General features: G+C 41.7%; 1 protein-coding gene across 1 annotated transcript; it reads left to right on the forward strand.

The window, feature by feature from the left end:
* The first annotated feature begins 1779 nt into the window (after window positions 1-1779).
* LOC129525577 (NADH dehydrogenase [ubiquinone] 1 alpha subcomplex subunit 8-like) lies at window positions 1780-24023 on the forward strand. The gene is made up of 4 exons (XM_063693698.1): window positions 1780-1929; window positions 9048-9211; window positions 13179-13344; window positions 23987-24023. The coding sequence occupies exons 1-3, from the start codon at window positions 1879-1881 to the stop codon at window positions 13261-13263; spliced, it is 300 nt and encodes a 99-aa protein (XP_063549768.1). The 5' UTR covers window positions 1780-1878; the 3' UTR covers window positions 13264-13344; window positions 23987-24023.
* Window positions 24024-25374: the final 1351 nt, after the last annotated feature.

Consider the following 25374-nt stretch of genomic DNA (forward strand, 5'->3'; position numbering starts at 1 on the left):
CTGTTACTTCCTAGCTGTGTATCCATAATGGTGGGCCAGTCATTTTGCTTCTCTTAACTTCTGTTCCTTTATTTGCAAGGTTAGCCTGAACTATCTCACTGAGTAGTGAGAGGGAGTACACACCAAGCACCTCTGCCACTTACCTGCTGAGTAGGATAAGTGTCTCAAGCCCTGTAAGGGTCACCTTTGTTACCTGGAAAGATAATAACATCTTCCTTGCAAAATTGATGTAATGATTAGAGAGATAGCATCCCATAGCATTCCTACCACCCTCTCTAGGAATCTATCTCCTATCCCTGTCCAGACCACAGATCCCTCTTTCCTATTAACTCAAAATGCCCTGGAATTCCACCAACTTGTGAATACAGAGCCCCAAGGTGGGAGTGCTTCACAGTCCCGACAACTAGCACTGGTTCAGCAAACCACTTCATATCGTCCAGCCTTGGTTTCCTCAGCTATAAAAACAGAGATTCCACTTTCTTCATCCAGGGTGGTTGGCAAAAAAGAGTGGCCACCTCTGTGTTTCCTCTGCTTCTCTCTACTACAGCTCTTATCACACTGAATCGCAGTTATCTGTTATGTCTACTTGTCGCATCATGTTTGAATGAACTTTCTGAAGACAGGGATTGTGCCCAGAGTCAATTCCAGGGCCTGGTACTTGGTAGCCACTCAACATTGTTGAATTGCTGGGCACGGTGGCTCATGCAAGAGGATCACTTGAGCCCAGGAGTATGAGACCAGCTTGGACAACATAGCAAGACGCCGTGTCTACAAAAGGCGTTGAAAAATTTGCTGGGGGTAGTGGTGCACACCGGTAGTCTCAGCTACTTGGGAGGCTGAAGCGGGAAGATTGTTTGAGCATAGGGGGTCGAGGCTGCAGTAATCAGTGAACAGGCCACTGCACTCCAGCCAGGGCAACAGAGCGAGATCTTGTCTGAAAATAAAACAAAAACGAGAGAGAGAGAAAGAAAGAGAGGAAGGTAGGAAGGAAGGAAGGAAGAAAGGAAGGAAGGAAGGAAAAGAAAAGAAAAAAAAAACTGTTGAATTGTTTTTTACTACTAGTCCACTACAGTGATTTGTGTATAAAATCCTCTATAATAATCCCTAGATCGTGAACTCCTCCTGGAAGGAAGCGACCGTGTAGATTCAGATTAGCCAGTCTCTCTTCCCTAATCTTCGTGTTTGTTTTTATAGCATTTACCATTATCTGTAATTATTTTATCACTTATTTGTTTATTGGCAATACATCTCCAACTGGATTATAAACTCCCTAAGAGCAAGGATCTTGACATTTTAAATATTCCTATGTTTAAAACTGGCAGATAGCACACACACACAGTCAATGCACACACACATATAAGTATATATGGAATGAATGCATCTCAGCTTTGCTGCTTGTTAGATACGGTCCTTGAAAAAATTACTCGGGCAAGTTTGTGAAAGTGCCTGGCACAAGGTGTTTCGCAGAAGCAAGAAGCCGTCTTTTTCCAGTCACAGCTATTCAAGGTATAGTAAGTGAATCAAATGAGCCCCTTACCTCCCATCTACATATTCCCCGATATATTTGCTCCCTGTGTACTCCATGGCGCCTGTTTTTAGCTTCCAGCTGTTAGGATCCGGAGTCTCAGTGGAAACGGCATCACTATGACAACCGGAGGGGTGGGCGGAGCCGAATCGAAGCCCCACCCCGCTGGAGGCCGAAGAGTTCTCGGTATTGCGCACGCTCTCTCGCTCGTGGTTGGGCAGGGCAATACGCGTGCGTGTTGCCAGATGCGCATGCGCATGCGCCGTGTGGCACTCGGCGGTCGAAAGGGGAGTTCGAGGAGACGGGGGCGACGCGGCTGAGGGCTTCTCGTCGGGGTCGGGGCTGCAGCCGTCATGCCGGGGATAGTGGAGCTGCCCGCTCTAGAGGAGCTGAAAGTAGATGAGGTGAGGCTATCCGGAGGACAGGCAGGGGAGACATGGGGCTGCGGCTTCTCCGGCCTGGGCCTAGCCCCGCTTGGGCTCCGCGGATCCTGGGACCCGGGCCCCCCTCCCCAGTCCTCCAACGCATATACAGGTCGACCCCCGGAGGTCCCCTCCGCAGCTTTGGGAGTCGCCTCCCCTCTCTACCCCACCCTGTCGCATCCTGCAGTGGCTCTAGAATCCTCCCCCTTTCGCCCTCCACAGCGACCTGTTTCTCCTTCCGTGAATAATAGTGATACATTTTATTAAGCACCAACGAGTCATTTTCCTTAGCTTATGTCGCTTAATCCTCAAACTTGCATGCGAGGTGAGTATACAACTCTAGGGGCTCACAGTCGAGGGGGACGGTCACCTACCTTAAAGTGGTATCACCGGTGCCGAGTGCATGGAGTGGGTTGACGAAGCCGCGGGAAAATGAGACAATATTGGAGCGTGCATCTACTCACAGCCTTGGGAAGGTGTTTGGTAACAGGACCCATTTAAAGCATTCGTTTATTCAAGAGATATCATTTGAGTAATTAACGTGTACAGGTAACGCTGGAAGAGATATACTTCGTGCTTTCATGGACTTTACAATCCAGTAGGGAGACAGACACATAAAGAGGCAGTCACAGTACAATGTAGTTAGTGCTGTGAGAAGTGAAGTAGAAACATACCCTACTAATTATAGCTAACATGATCAAGTCCTTTCTAGATACCAGGCAGGATGCTAATTACTTTCCATGCATTAATTCATTGAATCCTCCCAGCAACACTATAAGGTAGGATATATATATATATATATACACCATATATATATATATACACACACAATTGGTCATATATATATATATATATACACACACACACACACAATTGGTCGTAACGTTATAAATAAGGAATTAGTCCCCGAGAGTAGAAATGATTTGCCCAAGGTCACGGAGCTCGTAAGTAATAGAGCTGGAAGTGAACCCAGGTCTGATTTTAAAACCAGTGCTTTTCCACTATATTATGGGTGAAAACTCACAAGAATGAGACGGCCTAGCAGAACTTGTGTGTTTAGGGAGCCAAGTACAGTTTGATGTGACCCTAGTGGTGGTGGTGGGAAGCAGCAGGTGCTGAGCCTGGAGAGGCAACTCGGGCTGAGATAGGACTTGGAAGCAGCTTCTACAAGGCCAGACCAAACAGTTTGGACTTGATCCAGTAAGGGAGGTGGTGGGAAGAGGTGGAAGGTTTTAAGGCAGAGGAGTGTCATGGCCGGGCTGGATAGTAGAACACGCTGTATTAAAGGAGAGGAAGGCCAAGACTAGAAATGATGTACCAGCAATGATATACCAGGCACTATGTTAAGTGTTTTGTTTGTTTGTTTTGTTGTTTTTGAGAGTCTCGCTCTGTCGTCCAGGCTGGAGTGCAGTGGCGCGACATTGGCCCACTGCAACCTCCACCTCCCGGGTTCAAGCGATTCTGCTGCCTCAGCCTCCCGAGTAGCTGCGACTACAGGCGCTCATCACCACACCCGGCTAATATTTTGTATTTTTAGTAGAGACGGGGTTTCACCGTGTTAGCCAGGATGGTTTCGATCTCCTGACCTCGTAATCTGCCTGCCTCGGCCTCCCAAAGTGCTGGGATTACAGGCGTGAGCCACCGCGCCTGGCCATATGTTAAGTCTTCTACCTGCAATGCTTCATTTAATCTTAGATGCCTGTGAGAGTGGCAACTGTTATTTTCCTCAGAGGAGGAAATTATTAGCTATGTCCAGGGACTTTATTATATTAAAGTGACATTTACTCTGAGGTGGCAGAGGGGAGCTGCCATGTGGCCCCCACTCTTTTGTTCTCCCCGGTGAACCACCCCCCTGCCCCCACCCCATGTAGCTGGGTTAATCTTGAGTTGCTGTATTTCTTGTTGCAATTTTTATTAGGTTCAACAAACATCTGAAGTTCTACTTCATACAACTGATGTATCTGAAATACATTTGCCTTTACTCTTCACACAATTGAATGAACATACGAATAATTACATAAATAACAAAAATACAAGACAAGGTGTGATTAAATACTATGAAAGGGGGAAGATGTGGTTTAGGAAAAGATTTGAAGTTGTATCTAAATTCTAGGCCTACCTGCCGGTCACCTTGATTACTTGATTTTAGCATTTGCAGACACGGTTATTTGTAAGATGAGGTGATCCCAGCTATAAAATTCTCTGAAACTATAAAGGGAATAGAGAAAGCACTTTTTGGGCATAATGTAAGACATGACTAAATGGCATATGAAGAATGGCATTTATGGGCGGAGATGAAGAGAAGACCCCTCTAAGTGAGGGTAGGGTCCGAGCAAAAGTAAGGAGATGGGAAAATGCAGAGAGTCAAAAAGGAGTTCAGTGTTTTGAGAGAACAGTAAATAGTCAGTCCCTTTTTGAAATGTTGTGGGTGAGAAGGGTGGAAAGATAGTTTGGGTCCAGAAGCCTTTCGGTACCCGTTAAGAAGTTGAGGCTTTATTCTGCTGTTAAGGCTGAATGACAGTTTGGTTGCTAATATAACAGCAGAGTAAAATAAGAATTGTCATTTAGGGAGATCACGGTAGCAGCTGTGTGAAGAATGGATTGAAGAAAGAAAAAGAAAAGCAGGGAGACTGGTCTCAGTGGCTCTGAAAATTATTGAGAAAGATGTTAATGATCCCAGTGTAATTGGTGCTTACAGAGACTGTGCTTACAGAGAGCAAAGAACAAGTATATCTAGAATTGATCAGACTTAGCAATGGATTAGATTTTGGAGGTAGGGAAGGTTGAAGAATCAAAGTCAGATTTGCAGCGTGGCAATAGTACTGGTGAAGCCAGAAAAAGAAGCCCGTTTGGAGAGCGAGTTAAATACATTTTGGACCTCATTGGCTTAGGAGTTATGACACATCCCCATTGAAAAAGCAGTCAGAAGCTTTGGACTGGAAAGTCCTTGGACACATTTGATAATTTTGAGTAAAAACAAAAATAGCTAATATTTATGGTGTGCTTTCGATGTGATAGGCACTGTTCTTATTATTTTTATATATATTAACTCATTTAATCTTCATAACAGTTCTATTAAGTACTATTCTCTGTTTTACATAAATTTAGGAAAACTCAAGGCATGGTATAAATAAAGTACTATAAAAAGAGGTACAGACGTAGTTTAAGGAGACAAGGACAGGACTAGAAGGTTGATTGGCTCTAGATGGTGACTTTGTCTCAGTTTCCACACCTGCAGACTGTGTAGCCCTGCTGTGCAGTGAGGCTGTTGTGAGAATAAATGAGAAGGATGTTGAAATTCTGTGTTGTTTGAGACAAAGAGATCTGAATGAATTTGAGACGATATTCATGGTAAACAGCTGTGAAAGGATGTTGTTTCTGTTGGAATTCATCAGTCTCAGTGAAGAAGCAGGTGAGGGGATATGGTGACATCTCAGGCTCATCCACCTCAGTGATGGTGATATAATGGGAAGAAGCCTGGTTGGAGGTCACAATCACTGTGTTCTAGTTCTGGGGTTGCCACTGACTCACTGTGTTGTCTCTAGCACATCCCTCTTTTTCATTAATTATGAAACAGACTCAATGTCTTCCTTTATTTTCCTGTGACAGGGATGGTGTTTTATATGCTCAGCAACATGTGTATACCTTCATTTTGATAAGATTTCCACATTTGTAGGGAAATAAATAATGTGTCAGGCTTTTTGGGCCGTATAGTTTTGGGCCTTTGAATAATTGAATCAGCCAGTTAAAGCTCTTTTAAGGCATATGACAAGTAAATATAACTAACTTAATTATTAAAATATATTAAGCTTTTAGAAAAGTTTGAGTGTTAGTTTTTATTCTCCTAGCTGTTTATAGGTAATAAAACAAGCAAATGTGTGCCAGTTTACCTAAATAAATTCTTTTATTTTCAAAAACTTTAATACAAAAACTTTACAGATTTTAAACATAAATTTATTAGAGTCATCATGGCAGATTTCACTTATGTCATAACTTTATCTTTGATAATTATAACAGTTGCACTATTAATAGACATAGTCATAACTTTATTCTCCTTTCTGTAGTGTATAGATTAATTACTCTTGTCATCTTTCCTTGCCTTTTATTAATAATCTAGCTGCATAAAGTGCATAAAAAATAAAATTACAGCTGGGCGTGGTGGCCCACGCCTATAATCCCAGCACTTTGGGAGGCTGAGGTGGGAGGATCATCTGAGGTCGGGAGTTTGAGACCAGCCTGACCAACATGGAGGAACCCCGTCTCTACCAAAAATACAAAATTTGCCGGGTGTGGTGGTGCATGCCTGTAATCCCAGCTACTCAGGAAGGCTGAGGCAGGAGAATCACTTGAACCCGGGAGGTGGAGGTTGCGGTGAGCCGAGATTGCGCCACTGCCCTCCAGCCTGGACAAGAGCGAAACTTGGTCTCAAAAAATAATAAAATAAAATTACAGACTCTTCTCACACAACAATTTTTAATTTTACAAATCAAATTCAGTAGTGTATTAAAGCATAATACACTGTGACAGACTAGATTTTATTCTAGAAATACATTGGATCAGTTTTACAAAATCTGTTAATGCTCTATGTTACATTTATAAATTAATGAAAGCAAAGCCTAAAAATTTTAGTCTTTTCTGGTATAGAAAACAACAGTAAAGCAAAACTAATTAGAATTAGAAAGAAGCTTTCTTAACAAGGAATATCCAAACAACTATATTCCTGATACCAACAGCAAATATTATACCAAACTTGCTTTTAATTTTAGAAAAAGGGAAGGTTGTCTGCTGTCATTGCTCTTCATCTGTATTGTCCTGAAGGGGTTGGTTAAAGCAATAAAATAGGAAATGAGAATAAGAAGAAAAAAATAAAGTAGCAGAAGGGAAAGAGACAGTTTTTATTTGTAAATGGCAGTTTTTCTGTTAATCTTCTTGAGTTTTGTGTCAGAACTAACAAGAGTTCAGTAAGATGGCTGGAGAGAAAATACAGTATACAAGCAAGCAGTAAACAGTTTGAAAGTCTAATAGAAAAACTATCCTATTTAGATAGTATCAAAAGTGCTAAAATACTGAGGAATAAACAAGAAATGTTCAAGGTCCCTATAATGAAGGAAACTAGTTTTAACCAAAGGACAAGAATGACTTGACTATGAATAAATGGAGAGAAATACTGTGTTGTGGATGAGAAGGTGTGATTGATGTATTCATATCTGTTTTCTAATTATTGTATCCCCATTTTCTAGCAAAGAGTGGGTGCTCAACAGCTACTTGTGCTAGACACTATTTTGGGTGCTTGGTGTGTACCGTATTCAACATTATATTTAATTACCATAGCTTAATATAGGGAGAATTGATATCTTTACAGTAGTGGATCTCTGTTGAAAACAAAATCCCTTCCCTCTGGGAGCTTATGTTCTAGTCACACACAGACCACTCAGGGGCTCTTAAAATTATTGAGAAAGATGTTAATGACCCCAGTGTAATTGGTGCTTAATACAGAAACTGTGCTTACAGAGAGGAAAGAACAAGTATGTCTAGAATTGATCAGACTTAGCACATGAATGCTAAGACCAGACCACATGAGTGACCACTGATGATAGCTTATATAAGATGATTAGAGAGAGGCTCTCTGAGGATGTGAAGTTTGAGCAGGCACCCAGTATTATAAAAAGTGCCCATTGTTCCCTAATTTAACATATAACTAAATTTAATACAATTTGAATGCAAATTATTGGGGGAAGGTGTTCATCTGAAAGAATAGCCAAAAAAGTTTTGAAAAGGAAGAATGAGGAGGATGGTTCTCCCAGATAACAAAATGTTATCTTCAGTGACAGTAATTAAAACATTGTGGTATTGGTATAAGAAAAGGTAGTACAGAAAAGGGACCACAGGTCTCTTGCTTAAGCAGCTGTTTGTAGGCCCTGGACAGTTTGCAGTTCTCTCTGAGCTGGCTATATCTACACTGTGTATCTTCTCAAGAAAATATCACTAAAATACTATTGAGCGAAACTGGTGGGCATAGTTAAAGGGATGGCAACCTTGGATATGCTCTGATTTTTAAAAAATTTGTAGATTTTAGTACTTTATTATTAGTTATTACTAGATGGACTAGATGGACTATTACTAGATGGACTAGATGCTCTTTGTGATCTCTTCCAGCCTCATCTTCTGTGACTCCATAGTCCTCTGAGAGTTTTATTTATCCTTTAATTTAATTTAATTTAATTTAATTTTTTTTTTTTTTTGAGACAGAGTCTTGCTCTGTCACCCCGGCTGGAGTGCAGTAGCGTGATCTTGGCTCACTGCAACCTCTGCCTCCTGGGTTCAAGCAATTCTCATGCCTCAACCTCCCTAGTAGCTGGGATTACAGGTGTGCACCACCACGCCCAGATACATCTCTAGTATCTTTACTAGAGACAAGCTTTCACCATGTTGGCCAGGCTGTTCTTGAGCTCCTGGCCTCAAGTGATCTGCCTGCTTTGGCCTCCCAAAGTGCTGGGATTACCTGTATGAGCCACTGTGCCCAGCCTTATATATCTATTAATTTTATTCCAGCAGCAGAAACTCAGCAAAGCTCTCCAGAGTTGGTTCCTCTCCCTGCATCCCAGAAGACTCCATCCTTCTCTACACCCCTTTTCTCTCTACCATAAATAAAGATTCTATTAGGGGTGCCATTTCTTCTGCTCTAAAATGGGAATATTAATCTCTTCATGAGACTATTGTAAAAGTGAAGAAAATAATATATGTGAAAGAGCTTCGTGTTCTCTAAATCACCATAGATTTTAAAGGATCGCTGGGCGAGGTGGCTTATGCCTGTAATCCCAGCTACTTGGGAGGCTGAGGCAGCAGAATCGCTTGAGCCTGGGAGGCCGAAGTTGCAGTAAGCCGAGATCGCGCCACTGCACTCCAGCCTGGGGGATGGGAGTGAAACCCTGCCTCAAAAAAAAAAAAAAAAATTATTATTATGACAGTGTTTAATTTTCTTGGTAAAGTCAGAACAGTGCTACTTTTGTGTTCTCTATTCTGACCCGCATGAGGTAAAGCTGAGAAAGTGGTATTCTGGTTCACAGTCTGTGGCCTTTGTCCCATCTTTCCTTTCCTAGGTGAAAATTAGTTCTGCTGTGCTTAAAGCTGCGGCCCATCACTATGGAGCTCAATGTGATAAGCCCAACAAGGAGTTTATGCTCTGCTGCTGGGAAGAGAAAGATCCGAGGCGGTGTTTAGAGGAAGGCAAACTGGTCAACAAGTGTGCTTTGGACTTCTTTAGGTAAAAATCTTTGGTATCAGTGCCTACTTGGTTGAAGCATAAAGGTTTAAATGAATAAGTGAACAGCCAGCTAATAATCTGGATTTTATTAGGAAGTACATAGGCTTTGAAATCAGACCAAGGTAAAACATTCAAAGGATGATAATTATTTTTGGTTTTGTTTTTATTATCTGGCAAGTTCTTTTATCTCCATGAATCTCAGTTTCCAAATTGTAAAATAATACCTATCTAGGTTTGCTAAGCAAGTGACTGGTGACCATTTTTGCTACAGCAAGGGGAAAGTCTTTTTGCTGTGAAAAATTTGAAAAGGCACGTAAAACAACCTATCACAGTCCTTTTTAAGCAGGCATTCACTAGGTTTTGTCATTACTACAGAACACAGGTATGATGGAAAGAAAACTGTATTCGGAGTTAGGTTTTAGGTAGGTCATTGTGCTTGATACTTAACTAAAAAAAAACTAAACAGTGTAATTGTAGGAAAATGTTTTAACAAGCATATTAGCACTCTATTTAAAAGGAGAGAGAGTGAACTCAAAGGAAATTGGCTCTTGTAACTCTGAAGTCCAGAAATAGGCCTGGCATCAGGCAGGGCTGGATTCAAGGGCTTAAATAATTTCACAACTACTTGATGTCTTTTTGCCTCTCCTCTTTTCACAATCTCTTAGTCCTGGTTTTCTCTGTTGACCTCATTTCAGAAAGACTCTCACCTTGCTGTACCAAAAATGGCCACCAGCCACTCGAGTGGCTGTTCTGTTGATACTTGCTTAGCAAACCTAGACAAAGTGTGCCCTTTATCCAGAAGTGAGCAGAAGCTCCTGAACTGAGTCTAATTGTCCTGGCTGGCGGACTTCGTATACGTATCATTGCATCACTTGTGCTTCAGGAGATAAAAAGCTCTAATTGGTCAGGCCTGAGATGGGGAGTGGACTTAGCTTCATCCAAACCACATTGCTGAGAGACAGGGAGGGGTTGTTCCCAAAGGAAAATTAGAAGGATGTTACAGAAGAATGGGGAATGACTGCTGGCTAGGCAGAAACCACCGATGTCCACTACAATGAAGTTAGAGAAAAAAAATAGATACCTTAGCACAGTAGCTGCTTTCCTCCTTTCTTGCATCTGCTGTCTCTGTCCCTATGCAAAGATATTTTTGTGGTTATAATCATAGTATGTATACATTGAGAAATTCATTTTTCACTTGATATTATTGGAAACATTCTTCGAAGTTGCTATATAGTCTTCATGATCATCTTTTTTTTTTTTTTGAGACGGAGTCTCACTCTGTTGCCCAGGCTGGAGTGCAATGGTGTGATCTTGGCTCACTGCAACCTCTGCCTCCTGGCTTCAAGCGAGTCACATGTCTCAGCCTCCTGAATAGCTGGGTCTACAGGCCTGCGCCACTACGCCTGGCTAATTTTTTTGTATTTTTGGTAGAGATGGGGTTTCAGCATGTTGGCCAGGCTGGTCTTGAACTCCTGACCTCAAGTGATCCACTCTCCTTGGCCTCCCAAAGTGCTGGGATTGCAGGTGTGAGCCACCACACCTGACCATGATCATCATTCTTAATGGTTATATATTATTCCATCAGTGGATAAACCAACCATAACGTACCTGACCAATTCCTGTTATTGAACATCATTGTTGATTTCAGTTTTTGATTATTTTGGATAAATCTGCAGTGATTACCTTTGCGTATAGATCATTTTCATCAGTTAATAATTCCTTGGCATAAATTTCCTAACAGTGAGTTTACTCTATAAAGGGCTTTGAACATCATTATGGCTCTTGAACTGTATCGCTTTTTTTTTTTTTTTTTGAGATGGGGTGTCGCTCTGTCGCCCAGGCTGGAGTGCAGTAGCACGATCTTGGCTTACTGCAAGCTCCGCCTCCCGGCTTCACGCCATTCTCCTGCCTCAGCCTCCCGAGTAGCTGGGACTATAGGCACCCAGTACCACGCCTAGCTAATTTTTTGTATTTTTAGTAGAGACGGGGTTTCACGATGGTCTCAATCTCCTGATCTCGTGATCCATCTGCCTTGGCCTCCCAAAGTGCTGGGATTACAAGTGTGAGCCACCGTGCCCAGCAAATGCTTTTGTTTTTTAAATGTTGGATCAATTTATGCTGTCCTCAGCGCTGGATTCTGGTATGCATAGTATTTAAATATTTGGGAGGTGCAAATATTTAATTTGCAGTATTTGGGAGGTGCAAATGTTTCAATTTGCATTGATTTGATTGCCAGCGAGACTGAGTGTGTGTGTGTGTTTATTTAAACAATTTTTTCTTTTTTTTTTTTGAGGCAGAGTCTCACTCTGTCACCCAGGCTGTAGTGCTGTGGTGTGATCTTTGTTCGCTGCAACCTCTGCCTCCTGGGTTCAAGTGATTCTCGTGCCTCAGCCACCTGAGTAGCTGGGATTACGGGTGTGTGCCACCTGCCTGGCTAATTTTTGTATTTTTAGTAGAGATGGGGTTTTGCCATGTTGGCCAGGCTGGTCTTGAACTCCTGGCCTCAAGTGATCCACCCACCTTGGCCTCCCAAGGTGCTGGGATTACAGGCATGAGCCACAGCATCCAGCCTAAACAATTTTTATTTTCTAAGAGAACTTTTGCAAAGCATTTTTTCCATGGCCCAGTGGTAGTACATTTTAAGGAATGTTTGGATTTCACAAATTCCCAAGGTGCCTAACTGCCTCCATAGAGGAATTTCTCACTGCTGAAGTTGCTGGTTTTAGGCATTAGTAGATAATTGTTAGGTATGGGTAACAGGGTCCAGAACAGGGATCCGTGCTACTAGAGTAGTGGCTTGCAGCCCGTCTGCTGCTGCTGCGTTTTGGAGGAATATAAAACTCCCATTGGAAATGGTTGCTTTCTACCAAAGTGATTCTTGAGTAGAAGTTATGTGGGTGCAGGTTATGCTTAGTATACCCGGAAGGGAAACCTAAGAAGCTGGTGACATTGGTGGACCTCTAGGAGAGCAACTGAGTGGCTTATTGGGCAGGGTGGAAAGCAGATTTTTCACTGTATACTTAAGCCATCTCTGAGATCCTTCCTTCCTGATCCATGTTAAACAAGATTCATGTGAGAGTGTAGCTAGATTTCTGGAGTATGACAGGTAAGCACTTAAATAATAAAATTATTAGTTCATTGGGAGAAAGGTGTTCTGAATTTCACTGCCTCAAGTATGGCTTTTACATAAAATGATGGTATTTTATTCTTGCTTGAACATGCATACTAGCAGGGTTGAATGATAAGATAAGGAGGATTTTGCAAAAAACTGAAACTTATTCTTTTTATACACAGAAGTTAAATTTTCTCTAGCCATTTTTGATGGCCACAGAATGAATTATATGCTAGCCTGCTTCTTAACAGAGAATACCAAATATAATATAACTTTGTTCTTGATAGCAAGGATTAATATCTATTTTTGTTCAATGCGTAAATAAAATGAGGACCTTGAGCTTTTGAGGAGTGGAGTACAGTTTGTCTTTATACTGAATGATCCCAGGATCTTCTGCTTGTTAGTTTGTGTATTTGCTTTTTATAATTCTGTCTCTTCCTTTGCCATTGTCTGTCACGTTTGACTTCTATCAGCATGTCCATGATTTAATTATGCCTCCTTCTCTTCTAAATTTGCTAAGCTGATACCCTTAGAGGAATTGGATCTAAAGAAAAGAATAAATAGGCCCCAAGTAAGGAGTTCCTCTCTGAGTAAGATAGGCGTGCATTAGGCTACGCTCTTTTCTTCTTACTATATAAAGAAATTAGGTTTTCTACCTCAGAAATCTTTTTTGTTTACTAACTTGTTCTCAAATTGAGGATCCTGAAGTTGTCTTGTAAGTGAGGTAAGAATATGTACTCACATACCTTTCAAAAAGCAAGGCTATGTATTTGAGATCTGTACCTATTTTTTTCTCACTTTTCTGTTTTTCATTGTTTTGCAAAGAGATGCCCCTAACCCAGCTTTCTTTTCCAGGCAGATAAAACGTCACTGTGCAGAGCCTTTTACAGAATATTGGACTTGCATTGATTATACTGGCCAGCAGTTATTTTGTCACTGACGCAAACAGCAGGCAAAGTTTGACGAGTGTGTGCTGGACAAACTGGGCTGGGTGTGGCCTCACCTGGGAGAACTGTCAAAGGTAAAAAGGCTTCTGCTGGAGGTCTCGCTCTCTGACTCAGGTGGGATAAAGGCAGGAGGTGGTCAGCAAAGGGTCTCTGTAAATACAGATATGATGTAAGAACTTACCAGATTTACCAAACATATTAGGCAGTGATTATGCACAATCCAGAAAGGAATTTTTAAAAATAGAAATATTTCTGGCTGGGCGTGGTGGCTCATGCCTGTAATCCCATCACTTTGGGAGGCTGAGGTGGGCAAATCATGAGGTCAGGAAATCAAGACCATCCTGGCTAACATGGTAAAACCCCGTCTCTACTAAAAATACAAAAAATTAGCCGGGCGTGGTGGTGGGCGCCTGTAGTCCCAGCTACTTGGGAGGCTGAGGCAGGAGAATGGTGTGAACCCGGGAGGTGGAGCTTGCAGTGAATGGAGATTGTGCCACTACCTCCACTCCAACCTGGGCAACAGAGCGAGACTCCGTCTCAAAAAAAAAAAAAAAATTTCTTTAGGCCTTCTAGCATGTGCAGATTTGTTTTTAGTTAATTAGCTAATTAAAGAACAGAAGGGAGTAGAGAAAGATAAAGTATTAGTGAAACACTGTCAGTTGAAAACATTGTGGAGGTTATTGTGGAATTCACTGGGGAAATAGGATCAGGCTTATGCCATATTTTTCAGAACATATCTAAGATTTTTTTTTTAAACTACATTCTTGTAGTTTTAAAAGTGTTTCTCTTTCTCCTATATTTCCTATCTTAGTTGTGACACCACCGTCTGTTGAAACATCAGAGCTAGAAACCTGAATTCTTCATTCCCTACTGATTCCATGCAGTCATCACTTCCTTTAGATTAGCATCTTCTGGAATTTTTTTTTTTTAATCCTCTCATTGTTCCTGCTGCTGTTATCTTATTCTTGGACAGGAGTTCTTAACCTGGGGTACATGAATTTCTGGGAGAGGAGGGTGGATCAATGTGGGCTTTAGATGAAATTGAAGAATTGAGGATTAAATTACACCTCCACAAGAAGAGTGATCTGTGTGGAAAACAAATCTTACGTCACTGTGTTTTTAAAAACTGTACGGGGACTCTGCATTGCTGGTGAGATAAAGCATCTTCTCCATAATATGGCATGCAGGCCCTTTATGATCTGACCCATCCCTGCTTCTTCAGCCTCAGCTCCCTCCGTTCCCTGTGGGGCAGCACAGGTAGCAAGGCATGGAGGAAAAAACTCAGGTCTCACTCTCTCTCCTAGGCTGGAATGCAGTGGTGCAATCACAGCTCACTGCAGCCTTGACTTCCTGGGCACAGGTGATTCTCCCACCTCAGCCTCCCAAGTAGCTGGGACTACAGGTGCAGGCCACCATGCCCAACTAATTTTTGTATTTTAGTAGAGACAGGATTTTGCTGTATTACCCAGTCTGGTCTTGAGATCCTGAGCTCAAGCAGTCCTCCCACCTTAGCCTCCCAGTGTGATGGGATTACAGGTCACCATACCTGGTCTAGTTCCCTTCTCTTTGTGTATAGCATCTGTGAATGGTTGGATTATAAGCTTGGTGTCATAAGTAATAACTTAGCAATTTTTTTGTCTTTTATATCTGGCTTGATTATTTTCAGATACTTTCTGATATACTGAACATATTATTTTAAATAGTTGATAATTCTAGGTTGGAAAGTGGTAGAACTTATACATGTAACAAATAAAACTACCGTTTCTCATTTCTGACTTATGAAAGAAGAAATAACAAGTCATGCTAATAAGAAAGCATATTTATTCTTGAATCTTTGTATTAACATTTTTTAAAACTCTGTGAGATAAAAAGAAAATTCTCTTAACTCTTTTCAAAAGTGTATTTCTCGATCAGGTGCCATGGCTCACACCTGCAATTCTAGCACTTTGGGAGGCTGAGGCAGGAGGATCGCTTGAGCTCATGAGTTCAGGACTAGCCTGGACAACATTTTTTTTGTTTTTCTTTTTGAAGTGGAGTCTCACTCTGTCACACAGGCTGGAGTATAGTGCCACGATCTCTGCTCACTGCAACCTCTGCCTTCCGGGTTCAAGCAATTCTGCCTCAGCCTCTTGAGTAGCTGGGATTACAGGCACCCGCCACCATGGCCAGCTAAATTTTGTATTTTTAGTAGAGATGGGGTTTCACCATGTTGCCTGGGCTGGTCTTGAACTCTGACCTCAAGTGATCCACCTGCCTCAGCCTCCCAGAGTGCGGGGATTACAGGCATGAGCCACTGTGCCCAGCCAATTTCATAAATGTCTTTAATTCCTTAAAGGAGCTGCAAATACCAGGGAACCACTAGTGGATCATTAGGAACCATCTGTACTTATGACAGGGCGGTGGGATAACTTTCAAAAGCAAACAAACAAAACTAGTAGACTTGAAGACTTAGGTTCCAGCTTTAGCTCTGACATTAGTGTGTATCTTATCTTAGGCATGCCAGCCTCCCTGGTCTTCATCTGTGCACTAGAGATAATAATGCCTCATAAGGTGGTTATAATAATAATTGTGTGATTGTATACACAAAAGCTCTGTTCCCAATAAAAGGTTTATGAATTTATACATCTAGGAAGATGAATCTGGTCATTTTACATGAGGTGACTTAAGAGTTCAGAGCAGTGGCTTAATACAACCAAAGTTTATTTCTTGCGCATGGGTTCAATGGGCGCTGGTGGGGTTGGGGAGCAGGGGTCTCTCATCATCTTGGTTATTGAGATCGTGGTCTCCCATTGTGACACCTGCTTTCATGAGTCACTGAGGGAGGGAAAGAGCATGTGGTGGTGAATTTGCACTGGTTTTTAAAACGTCTACCCAGAAGTGATGCATCCCTTCGGCTCACATTTGATTCGCTGAAGCAAGTTACAGGGCCATGGCTAACCTCAGAGGGATGGGGGATGCGCAATCCCACCGTGAGGGTGTAAAGAGGAGAATCAGGCTATTTGGTAAACTGTGCTAATTACCACCATGATATCACATGTAGAGATACAAATATATGCTGTATATAAATATAAATATACACATATTTTATTTTTTCTTTCTAGAGAGGGTCTTGCTCTGTCACCCAGGCTGGAGTGTAGTGGCGCAATCTCGGCTCACTGCAACCTCCACCTCCTGGGCTCAAACCATCCTCCCACCTCAGCAACCCTTGCCCCCCAGGAGCTGGGACTACAGGTGCACACCATGCCCAGCTAATTTTTAATATTTTTTTGTAGAGACAGCATTGTGCTATGTTGCCCAAGCTAGTCTCCTGGGCTCAAGTGATTCTCCTGCATCGGCCTCCCAAAGTGCTGAGATTACAGATGTGAGCCACTGTACCCAGCAGATATTTCATTTTTTAAAATGCTGCAGTTATACCATATAGATAGTGTTTGGCAACTGCTGTTTTAGCAGTACCTCATATACATCTTTCTCTGTTAGTATATATAGATTCATTTCATTTTAACAACCTAATAGTCCATTTTATATACCACAATTTACTGACAGTTGTTGTTTCTACGTGTTTTCTTTGCTATTACAAAGAGTGGTGCAATTAACATCACCCTTCAGACTCTTTTTTTTTTTTTTTTTTTTGAGACAGAGTCTCACTCTGTCACCCAGGCTGGAGTGCAATGGCACTATGTTGGCTCACTGCATCCTCCACCTCCCAGGTTCAAGCAATTCTCGTGCCTCAGCTTCCAGAGTAGCTGGGATTACAGGTGTGTGCCACTATGTCTAGCTAAGTTTTGTATTTTCAATAGAGATGGGGTTTCACCATGTTGGCTAAGCTGGTCTTGAACTCCTGACCTCAAGTGATCTGCCCCCTCTTGGCCTCCCGAAGTTTTGGGATTACAGGCATGAGCCACTGCACCTGGCCTTTTCAGACATTTTAAGTGTGTATTTGTGCAAATACTTCTGTAGAATAAATTCCTAGGAATTGTTGGATGAAAGGGCATATGTGCTTTATATTTTGATTGTTACTATCAAATTGCCCTCAGCAGGGTTTGAGACTGCCTGTTTTTGCATATCTGCTCCAATACTATATACTATTCATCTTGTGTATCTTTGCCAGACTGACAGGTAAAAATGTGTTCTTTTAATTTACATTTCTCTGATTGTCAACAAGGTTAAACTTTTTGCATAAGTTAATTTGTCATTTGTCTTGCTTCATCTGTGAAATGACTGAATCTATTTTTTGTTCATTTTATCTTTTGGGTTGTTTTGTGTATGTTTTTTCTTATTGGTTTGTAAATATTATGGTTACTTTTTATCTCATATGCATTGTAAATATTTCCCCGTTGGTTATTTAAATGTCTACCAAATATTCATTTGCCTTGCATGATCCACATTACAATTAAAAAATTTCTTCTTCTCATTCACTAAAAACAGTCCTTAATTACTTTTGACTTGTTAGCTCAAGAAGGCAGAAGAAACACATAATTCTGCCTTCAGGTGCTATGAAATACCTAGTGAATTAAGAGATTGTGTGGAGAGGCTTAGAGTTTTCCATATCCATGGAACTGGATATTTTATATGAAACTTTCACATAGATTTATCTAACATGACTTTGACTTTGTGCAGTAAGTATGGTAGATTTCATTATTTCTGTTGTACAGATGTCCCTGCATCTATAGATTTGGGTTTGAATCCCCACCAGGTATTAGTTCTGTCACATGGGGCATCATGGTACTTAGGGGGTTATTCCATGTTAATCATACATGTAACATGTATGGCAAAGTCAGTACGCAATCAGTGTTTGTTCTCTTTCAACTCTTCCACTCTTCAGAGGTGTTAAGAGACACACAGCTTAGATCTAGAGGCTGGCTCTCCTGGCTTGTAGGCCAGGTCTTTTTCTGGTGGACTGTATTGCTCCTCTGAAGAGAGCGTGAGTTCCTGGCCCCTTTAGAAATAAGAACATCAGAGTTAGTGTTTACATAAGTCCTTCAGTGCAGGACTGGGCTTTGAGCCTGGATGTTGGTTTTATTTAAAAAGCACATTTCTCACTTATATAAATAATACTTGTACATTGCTTAAAAATTTGGAAAAAATATTTTTAAAACATTTATAGTCCTACCATTGAGATGGAATGACTGCTTTCACGTTCGAGCATTTCTTTCCAGTATTTCTTCTGGGCATATATATTTTTTTGTTTTACAAATCTGATACGATTTTATTGTATCATTAACATTAATGCCCACATTATAATTTAAACATTTTTCCTTGCTATACAACTTTTTGTTAATGTCATTTTAATTGCTGCAAAATATTTCATTCAGTGGGTTGTATTTCATTATTTATTTTCCTGGTATTAAATGTTTAGATTGAACCCTCTATTAAAAATTATTCAGGAATGTGCTTCCTTCCTATATTTCATGTTCTTTTCTTTTTTTTTTTTTTGTCTTTAGAGACAAGGTTTCACTCTGTCGCCCAGGTTGGAGTGCAGCAGCGTGAACATAGCTCACTGCACCCTTGAACTCCTGGCCTCAAGTGATCCTCCCACCCCAGCCTCCAAACTAGCTAGGACTAAAGGTGTGCGCCCCCATGCCAGCTAATGTTTGTATATATATATTTTTTTTTGTAGAGATGGGGTCTCCATATGTTGCCCAGGCTGGTCTTGAACTCTTGGCCTCAATGATCCTCTGGCTTGAGCCTCCCAGATTGCTAGGATTACAGGTGTGTGTCACTGCACCCAGCATATTTCATATTACTTTCTTAAGCTAACTTTCCAAAAATGAAATAATTAGACCACACGGAATATACATTTTAAGGCTTTTGGAATATATGGCCAAATTGCTTTCCAAAATAGTTTTAGCAATTTATGCTCAGCTCTGAGGGTTCCTATAAATACTTACTTTTGAAGAATATAATGACAAATACTGGAGAAGAGAGTGAAACAAATGAATCTTCTCCAACCTATGGGCCCTGTCTTCACCAAATACTTAATTCTAATCATCAGTGCATAGTTCAAAGTGGGGCATTTTGATATGGCTATTTTGGTGTGGCCATTATGCCTAATTTGAAACAGCCATATCACAATGTAAACTCACTCTTTTTAACATTCAAATAATGTATTCAGTGGACATGCTTGGCTTTCTCTTTATCCTTGACCTTCTTTTTTTTATTTTTAAAATAAAAAGAGGTGGTGTCTCACTATGTTGCCCAGGCTAGTCATGAACGCCTATCCTCAAGTGATCCTTCCACCTCGGCCTCCCAAAGTGCTGGGATTCTAGGTGTGAGCCACTGTGCCTGGCTCATCCTTGACCTTCTCATTAGTTCTAACTCCTTATGTCATCCCTGATCTTCTACCCAGAGGTAGGGCTTAAGCATTTCACATACTTTGGCAGTTTTATTGCCAAAAGTTTTGATAGGTGATTTCTTTTTTTTTTTTTGAGACAGAGTCTTGCTCTGTCGCCCAGGCTGGAGTGCAGTGGTGCGATCTCAGCTCACAGCAACCTCCACCTCCTGGGTTCACACCATTCTCCTGCCTCAGCCTCCCGAGTAGCTGGGACCACAGGTGCCCGCCACCATGCCCAGCTAATTTTTTGTATTTTTAGTAGAGATGGGGTTTCACCGTGTCAGCCAGAATGGTCTCGATCTGTTGACCTCATGCTCCACCCGCCTCAGCCTCCCAAAGTGTTGGGATTACAGGCATGAGCCACTGCACCCAGCCAGTTTTGATAGGTGATTTCTTAGGTTTTGTCAAAATATTTCTGGAGTTAAAAAAAAAGGGGGGGGGGTACATTAAGAGCTGCATTAAAATGTCGTATGCCATCATTAGCTATTAGGGAAATGAAAATCAAAACCACAGTGAAATACCACTTCATACCTATTGGGTTATCTATAATAAATAAGACAGATAGTACATGTTGGCAGGGATGTGGAGAAATTGGAACCCTCATACACTCTTGGTGGGGCTGTAAAATGGTGCAGCCATTTTGAAAAACAATTTGGCAGTTCCTCAAATGTTAAACATCCTAGCAGTTCTCTTCTGATATATACCCAAGAGAAACCCAAGAGAAACGAAAACATATGTGCACAAAACAACTTGTACACTATTGTTCATAGTAGCATTATTCACAATAGCCAGAAAGTGGAAACAATCCAAATGTTCACCATAAGGTAGTATGCAACCTGATGGAAGCTGTAACAGTACTCTAAACTTTCTTCGTAAGAATGACCTTTGTTTTTTTCAGGGAAATTTTGAATATTTTCCTGAAGAACAAAGTTCAGACTCCTTATGAAGGCTCCATATGACGCTTTTCACAACCCAAGATGCATTATGTCTTGGTGGGTGTAAGCATGAGCTCTAGACCTACACAGATAGGGGTTTGAAACAACTCAATGTGTAACTTTTGGCATATTTTGCTCTGAAACTCAGTTTCTTTTTCTGTAAAATGGGCATAATACAACCATATTTCATGGAGTTATGTATTGCCAGCATAAAAAGCTATAATCATGTAAAGTGCCAGGTACATAATGAAGACTCAGTTGAATATTTAAAAAAATTAACACTTGGCCCTAACCTTCTCTAGGCTTATTTCCCATATTCCTTGAACTTTATGCACTACTGACACCACACTGCATGTGGTTTGCTTGAGCCTTCATGCTGTGCTATTCCTCTTGACCTTTGTTCATGTTTTTCCTCCTCTGAATGCTCCCTCCCTTTGTTTGGCTACCTTTTTACGTATCCTTCAAGAATTAAGTTTTACCTCATGTTTTCTGTATATCTTCCCTGACTCCCACACACATGCCCCAGGCTAGGCTAAGTCCCCTTCCTTGGGTCATTTAGAGTATTTTATATGTATCTCAATTTGATTAGTTTTTTCAAAGAAGCAACTTTTGACTTTATTCATCATCTCCATTGTATCTTTTTTTCTATTTCATGGCTTGCTGCTCTTTATTACTTCTTCTCTTCTACTTTTTGAGGTTTATTTTGTTGTTCTTTTTCCAATATTAAGTTGGCTGCTTTGCTAATAAAAGCACTCAAGACTACAAATTTGCCTCTAACTACTGCTTTAGCTACACCTATGAGTTTTATTATGCAGTATTTAAAAAATCACCTTGTAGTTCTATGTATTTTACATTTTCATGAAGATTTCTTCCTTGACCCATGGGTTATTTAGATTTGTGTTTCAAGAACATTTCTAAGCAAATAAGGTTATTTCTACTTATCTTTTTGTTATTAATTTCTAACTTAATTTCATTGTGGTTAGAGGATGTTTTTTCTTTCCTTCCTCCCATCTTTTTTTTTTTTTTTTTTTTTTTTTTGCAGGTTTTTGCTTTATGGCCTAATACATGGTCAGTTTTTGTAAATGTTCCATGTATGCTTGAAAACAACATGCATTCTCTAGTTATTGAAAGCAATATTTTACATATGTATGTTAGATTAACTTATGAATTGCATTATATAAGTTTTGTAGCCCTGATTTTTGTCCAATATTTTACATATGTGTGTTAGATTAACTTGTGAATTGTGTTATATAAATTTTATGGCCCTGATTTTTGTCTGATCTATTAAGAGTTATGTTAAAAATTTCTTCTGTGATAGTGATTTCATATCTTTTTTAATTGATTTTTTTCTTGTTCATTTTCTCCCTGCACTAGTCTGGAAGTTACATATTCTATTTTTATTCTTCTATTGATTACTCTAGAAAATTTAATATGTGTGTATAATTTCACAAAGCCTAAGGTTACTGTCTTTATTCTCTTTTTAACAACGCAAGGATCTTTAGTATGCTTTTTCATTTTGGCCACATCACTTCTGACATATATGCATTTGTTGTCCAATATTTTAGTCCTATCTTATTCTTTTTTGAACTTCACAAATTAGGCGTTATTGGTATTTTATATAGTCTGTGTCCTTTTGAGTTACCCACATTTGCCATTTTCTTTGTTTGCTGTTCTATTTTACAACTCAGACCTACCTTCTGGGGTCATTTCCTTTCTCTTGGAAGTATGTTTTAATAAACTCAGTTTTTATTTGTCCAAAATTACCTTCATTTTCTCCTCGTTCTTGAAAAATAGTGTTGCTGTACATACTGTTCTAAGTTGATAGCTATAGGGTCTCAGCGCTTTGAAGATATGCCACTGTTTTTTCATTTCCATTTTGCTGTTGAGAAGTCAGTTGTCAGTCTAACTTTTTCTTCTGCTAGTAAAATGTCTTTCCTTCTGGCTGTTTTTAAAATCCCTTTGTCTTAGATGTCTTCGCTGTCAGTAAGACATTTCTTGTACAGATGACCTTTTGTTTAGATTGAATTGTCTCCCCAGAAGTAAGATTACTGTGAGTCATGGTGAATGGACATTCTCATTACCCTTGATGTAAATTGACAGGGTTTTGGGTGCCTCCCAGCTATAATCTTAGCACTTTGGGAGGCTAAGAGAGGAGGATTGCTTGAGGCCAAGAGTTGGAGGAGGCAGTATGGCAGTATGGTGAGACCCTGTCTCCATTATTTTAAAAAATTGACAAGCTTTACCCGAGAAGGCTTATACACAATGTAAACACCCCTCATAGTATAAGAAAGTGCCCATTTCACTGCACCTTTGCCAGCACAGGGTATTATAATTTAGTAAGTCATTTTTTGTTTGATTATTTTAAATAGACAAAAGACCTCATGTTACTTTACTTGTCACATTTCAACATCTTTCCTCAGCTTATTAGCTCTATCTCTTTTCTGTCTGTAAACGGTTTTTGTTGTTTTGTTCTTTGAGACAGGGTCTTGCTCTGTCACCAGGCTGGACTGTAGTGGCATAATCATGCCTCGCTGCAGCCTTGACCTCCCAGGCTCAAACTTCAGCATTCCGAGTAGCTGGGACTACAAGTGTGCACCACCACTCCCAGCTAACTTTTTTCTTCTTTTGGATAGAGACAGGGTCTCACTGTGTTGTCCAGACCGGTCTCTAGCTCCTGGCCTTAAGCAATCCTCATGCATTAGCTTCTCAAATTGCTGGAATTTCAGGCATGAGCCACCATGCCTGGCCTGGGCTAGTCCTGTATTCTCTAGAGTTCTCTTTACTTTGTGCTAGCCAATCTCTCATTATGCTGTTCACCTGTTATAATGAATAATTCTCCGTATTAAATTTTACCACTTTAAACTTTTGAGTGGTTTATGCTTCCTGATTGGACTCTGACTAATATGTTAGGAAGGGTCCCAGGAGATAAACCCACACAGATGGGATTTGGGCATAGGTTTGGTTTCCCAGGGGGCAGTGCTGAGCTCTTTGCCGGTGGGAAATGGGATGCTGGTGATTTCCAGGAAGTGACCTCACAATGACTCAAGCTACCACTTACTGTTGATTGTGACAAAATGCCAGCTGAGGCACATGCCTTGGGAGCTAAGTGGTTGCTGCCCTTGACCACTATGAAGACTGGTGTGGGAAGGGTCGCTTTGGATGCACTTGAGCAGGGGTCCCCAACCCCTGAGCCATGGAGCCGTAGGGAGCCACACAGCAGGAGGTGAGTGGTGTTGATTGAGGGAGTGAGGGAAGCTTCGTCTGTATTTACAGCCACTCCCCTTTGCTCACATTCCCGCCTGAGCTCCACCTTCTCAGATGAGCAGCAGCATTAGATTCTCATAGGAGAACGCACCCTGTTGTGAACCGTGCATGTGAGGGATCTAGGTTGTGCTGTCCTTATGAGAATCTAATACCTATTGATCTGTCACTTTGTCCCATCACGCTCAGGTGGGACCATCCAGTTTCAGGAAAACAAGCTTAACACGCCCACTGATTCTACATTATGGTGAGTTCTATAATTATTTTATTATATATTGGATATCTAATAAATATATATTTATTATATATATTAATATGTTAAATATATTAATATATTAAATATATTATTATCTATTGTAATAATGGAAATAAAGTGCCTAACAAATGTAAATGTGCTTAAATCTTTTGGCCCAGCTCCTACCTCCCGGCAGCCTCGCCAGGCCCAGAACTTTCTCCAGTCAGCCTCTACAGACCAAGCTCATGACTCACAATGGCCTATTTAGGCCCATGCCCCACCTCATGGCAGTCTCCGCAGATGAGCCTACTGCCTCACAACAGCCTCCACAGGCACAGCTCCATCGTTACAATGGCCTCTTTAGACCCAGCTCCTGCCTCCCAGCCTTCTCTCCAGGCCCTGAGCTTTCTCAAGTCGACCTCACCAGGCCCAGCTCATGCTTCTTTGCAGCCTCTCCAGGCCCAGCTCCTGCATCTTGGCCCCTCCAGGCCCAGCCTCTGCCTCCTGTCGGCCTCTACAGTCCCAACATCTATCTCACAGCAGATTCTTCAGGCCCAGCATCTGCCTCACTGTGGACCCCCCAAGCCAAGCTCCCAACCTTTCAGCAGCTTCTACACACCCAGCTCCCGCCTGCCAGTGGCCTCTTCAGGCCCATGGGGCTCATTCCTCACAACAGCCTTTCCAGGCCCAGTTTTTCCCTTCCGCCGGCCTCTCTGGGCTGAGAACCTCCTCAAGTCGGCCTCTCCAGACCACTTGCACCCTCCGGGCGTCCTCTCCGGGCCAAGCTCCTCTTCCTGGCTGTGTCTCCAGGCCCGACTCCTGCCTCTCAACAACCTCTTTGGACTCAGTGCCTACCCATCTCCTGGCGTCCTTGGTTGGCCCACAGCTTCCTCAAGCCACGCTCCCCAGGCCCAGGTCAGGCCTCACGGTGGCCTCTCCACGATGAGCTCCTGCCCTCCGATGGCACCTGCAGGCCCCAAATGGTCTCCGGTCGGTGGGCTTCTCCACGCCAAGCTTGGGCCTCCCGGCGACCTCTGCAGGCCCAAGTTGTCCTGAAGTCGGCATCTCCCGGGCCTGCCTCCCAGCAAGTAAGCAAGCTCTTTTGGCTCAACTCCTGCCCAGCTCCCAGCCGCCTTTGTAGGTCCCGAACTTTCTCCAGCCAAGTTCTTCGGGCCTAATTCCTGCCGCCCGGTGGCCTGTACGGGCCCAGCAATGGTTGGAGAGTGGCCTCTGCAGGTCCCACTCTTGCCTCCCAGGGGCCTCTCCAGGCCCAGCTCTTGCCCCCACGGCAGCCTCCCGGGGCCAAGTCCCTGCTTGCCTCCCAGCAGCCTGTGTGCAGCCC

This window comes from Gorilla gorilla, chromosome 9 (genome assembly GCF_029281585.2).
Source record: "Gorilla gorilla gorilla isolate KB3781 chromosome 9, NHGRI_mGorGor1-v2.1_pri, whole genome shotgun sequence".
In the NCBI taxonomy this organism is placed as follows: Eukaryota; Metazoa; Chordata; class Mammalia; order Primates; family Hominidae; genus Gorilla; species Gorilla gorilla.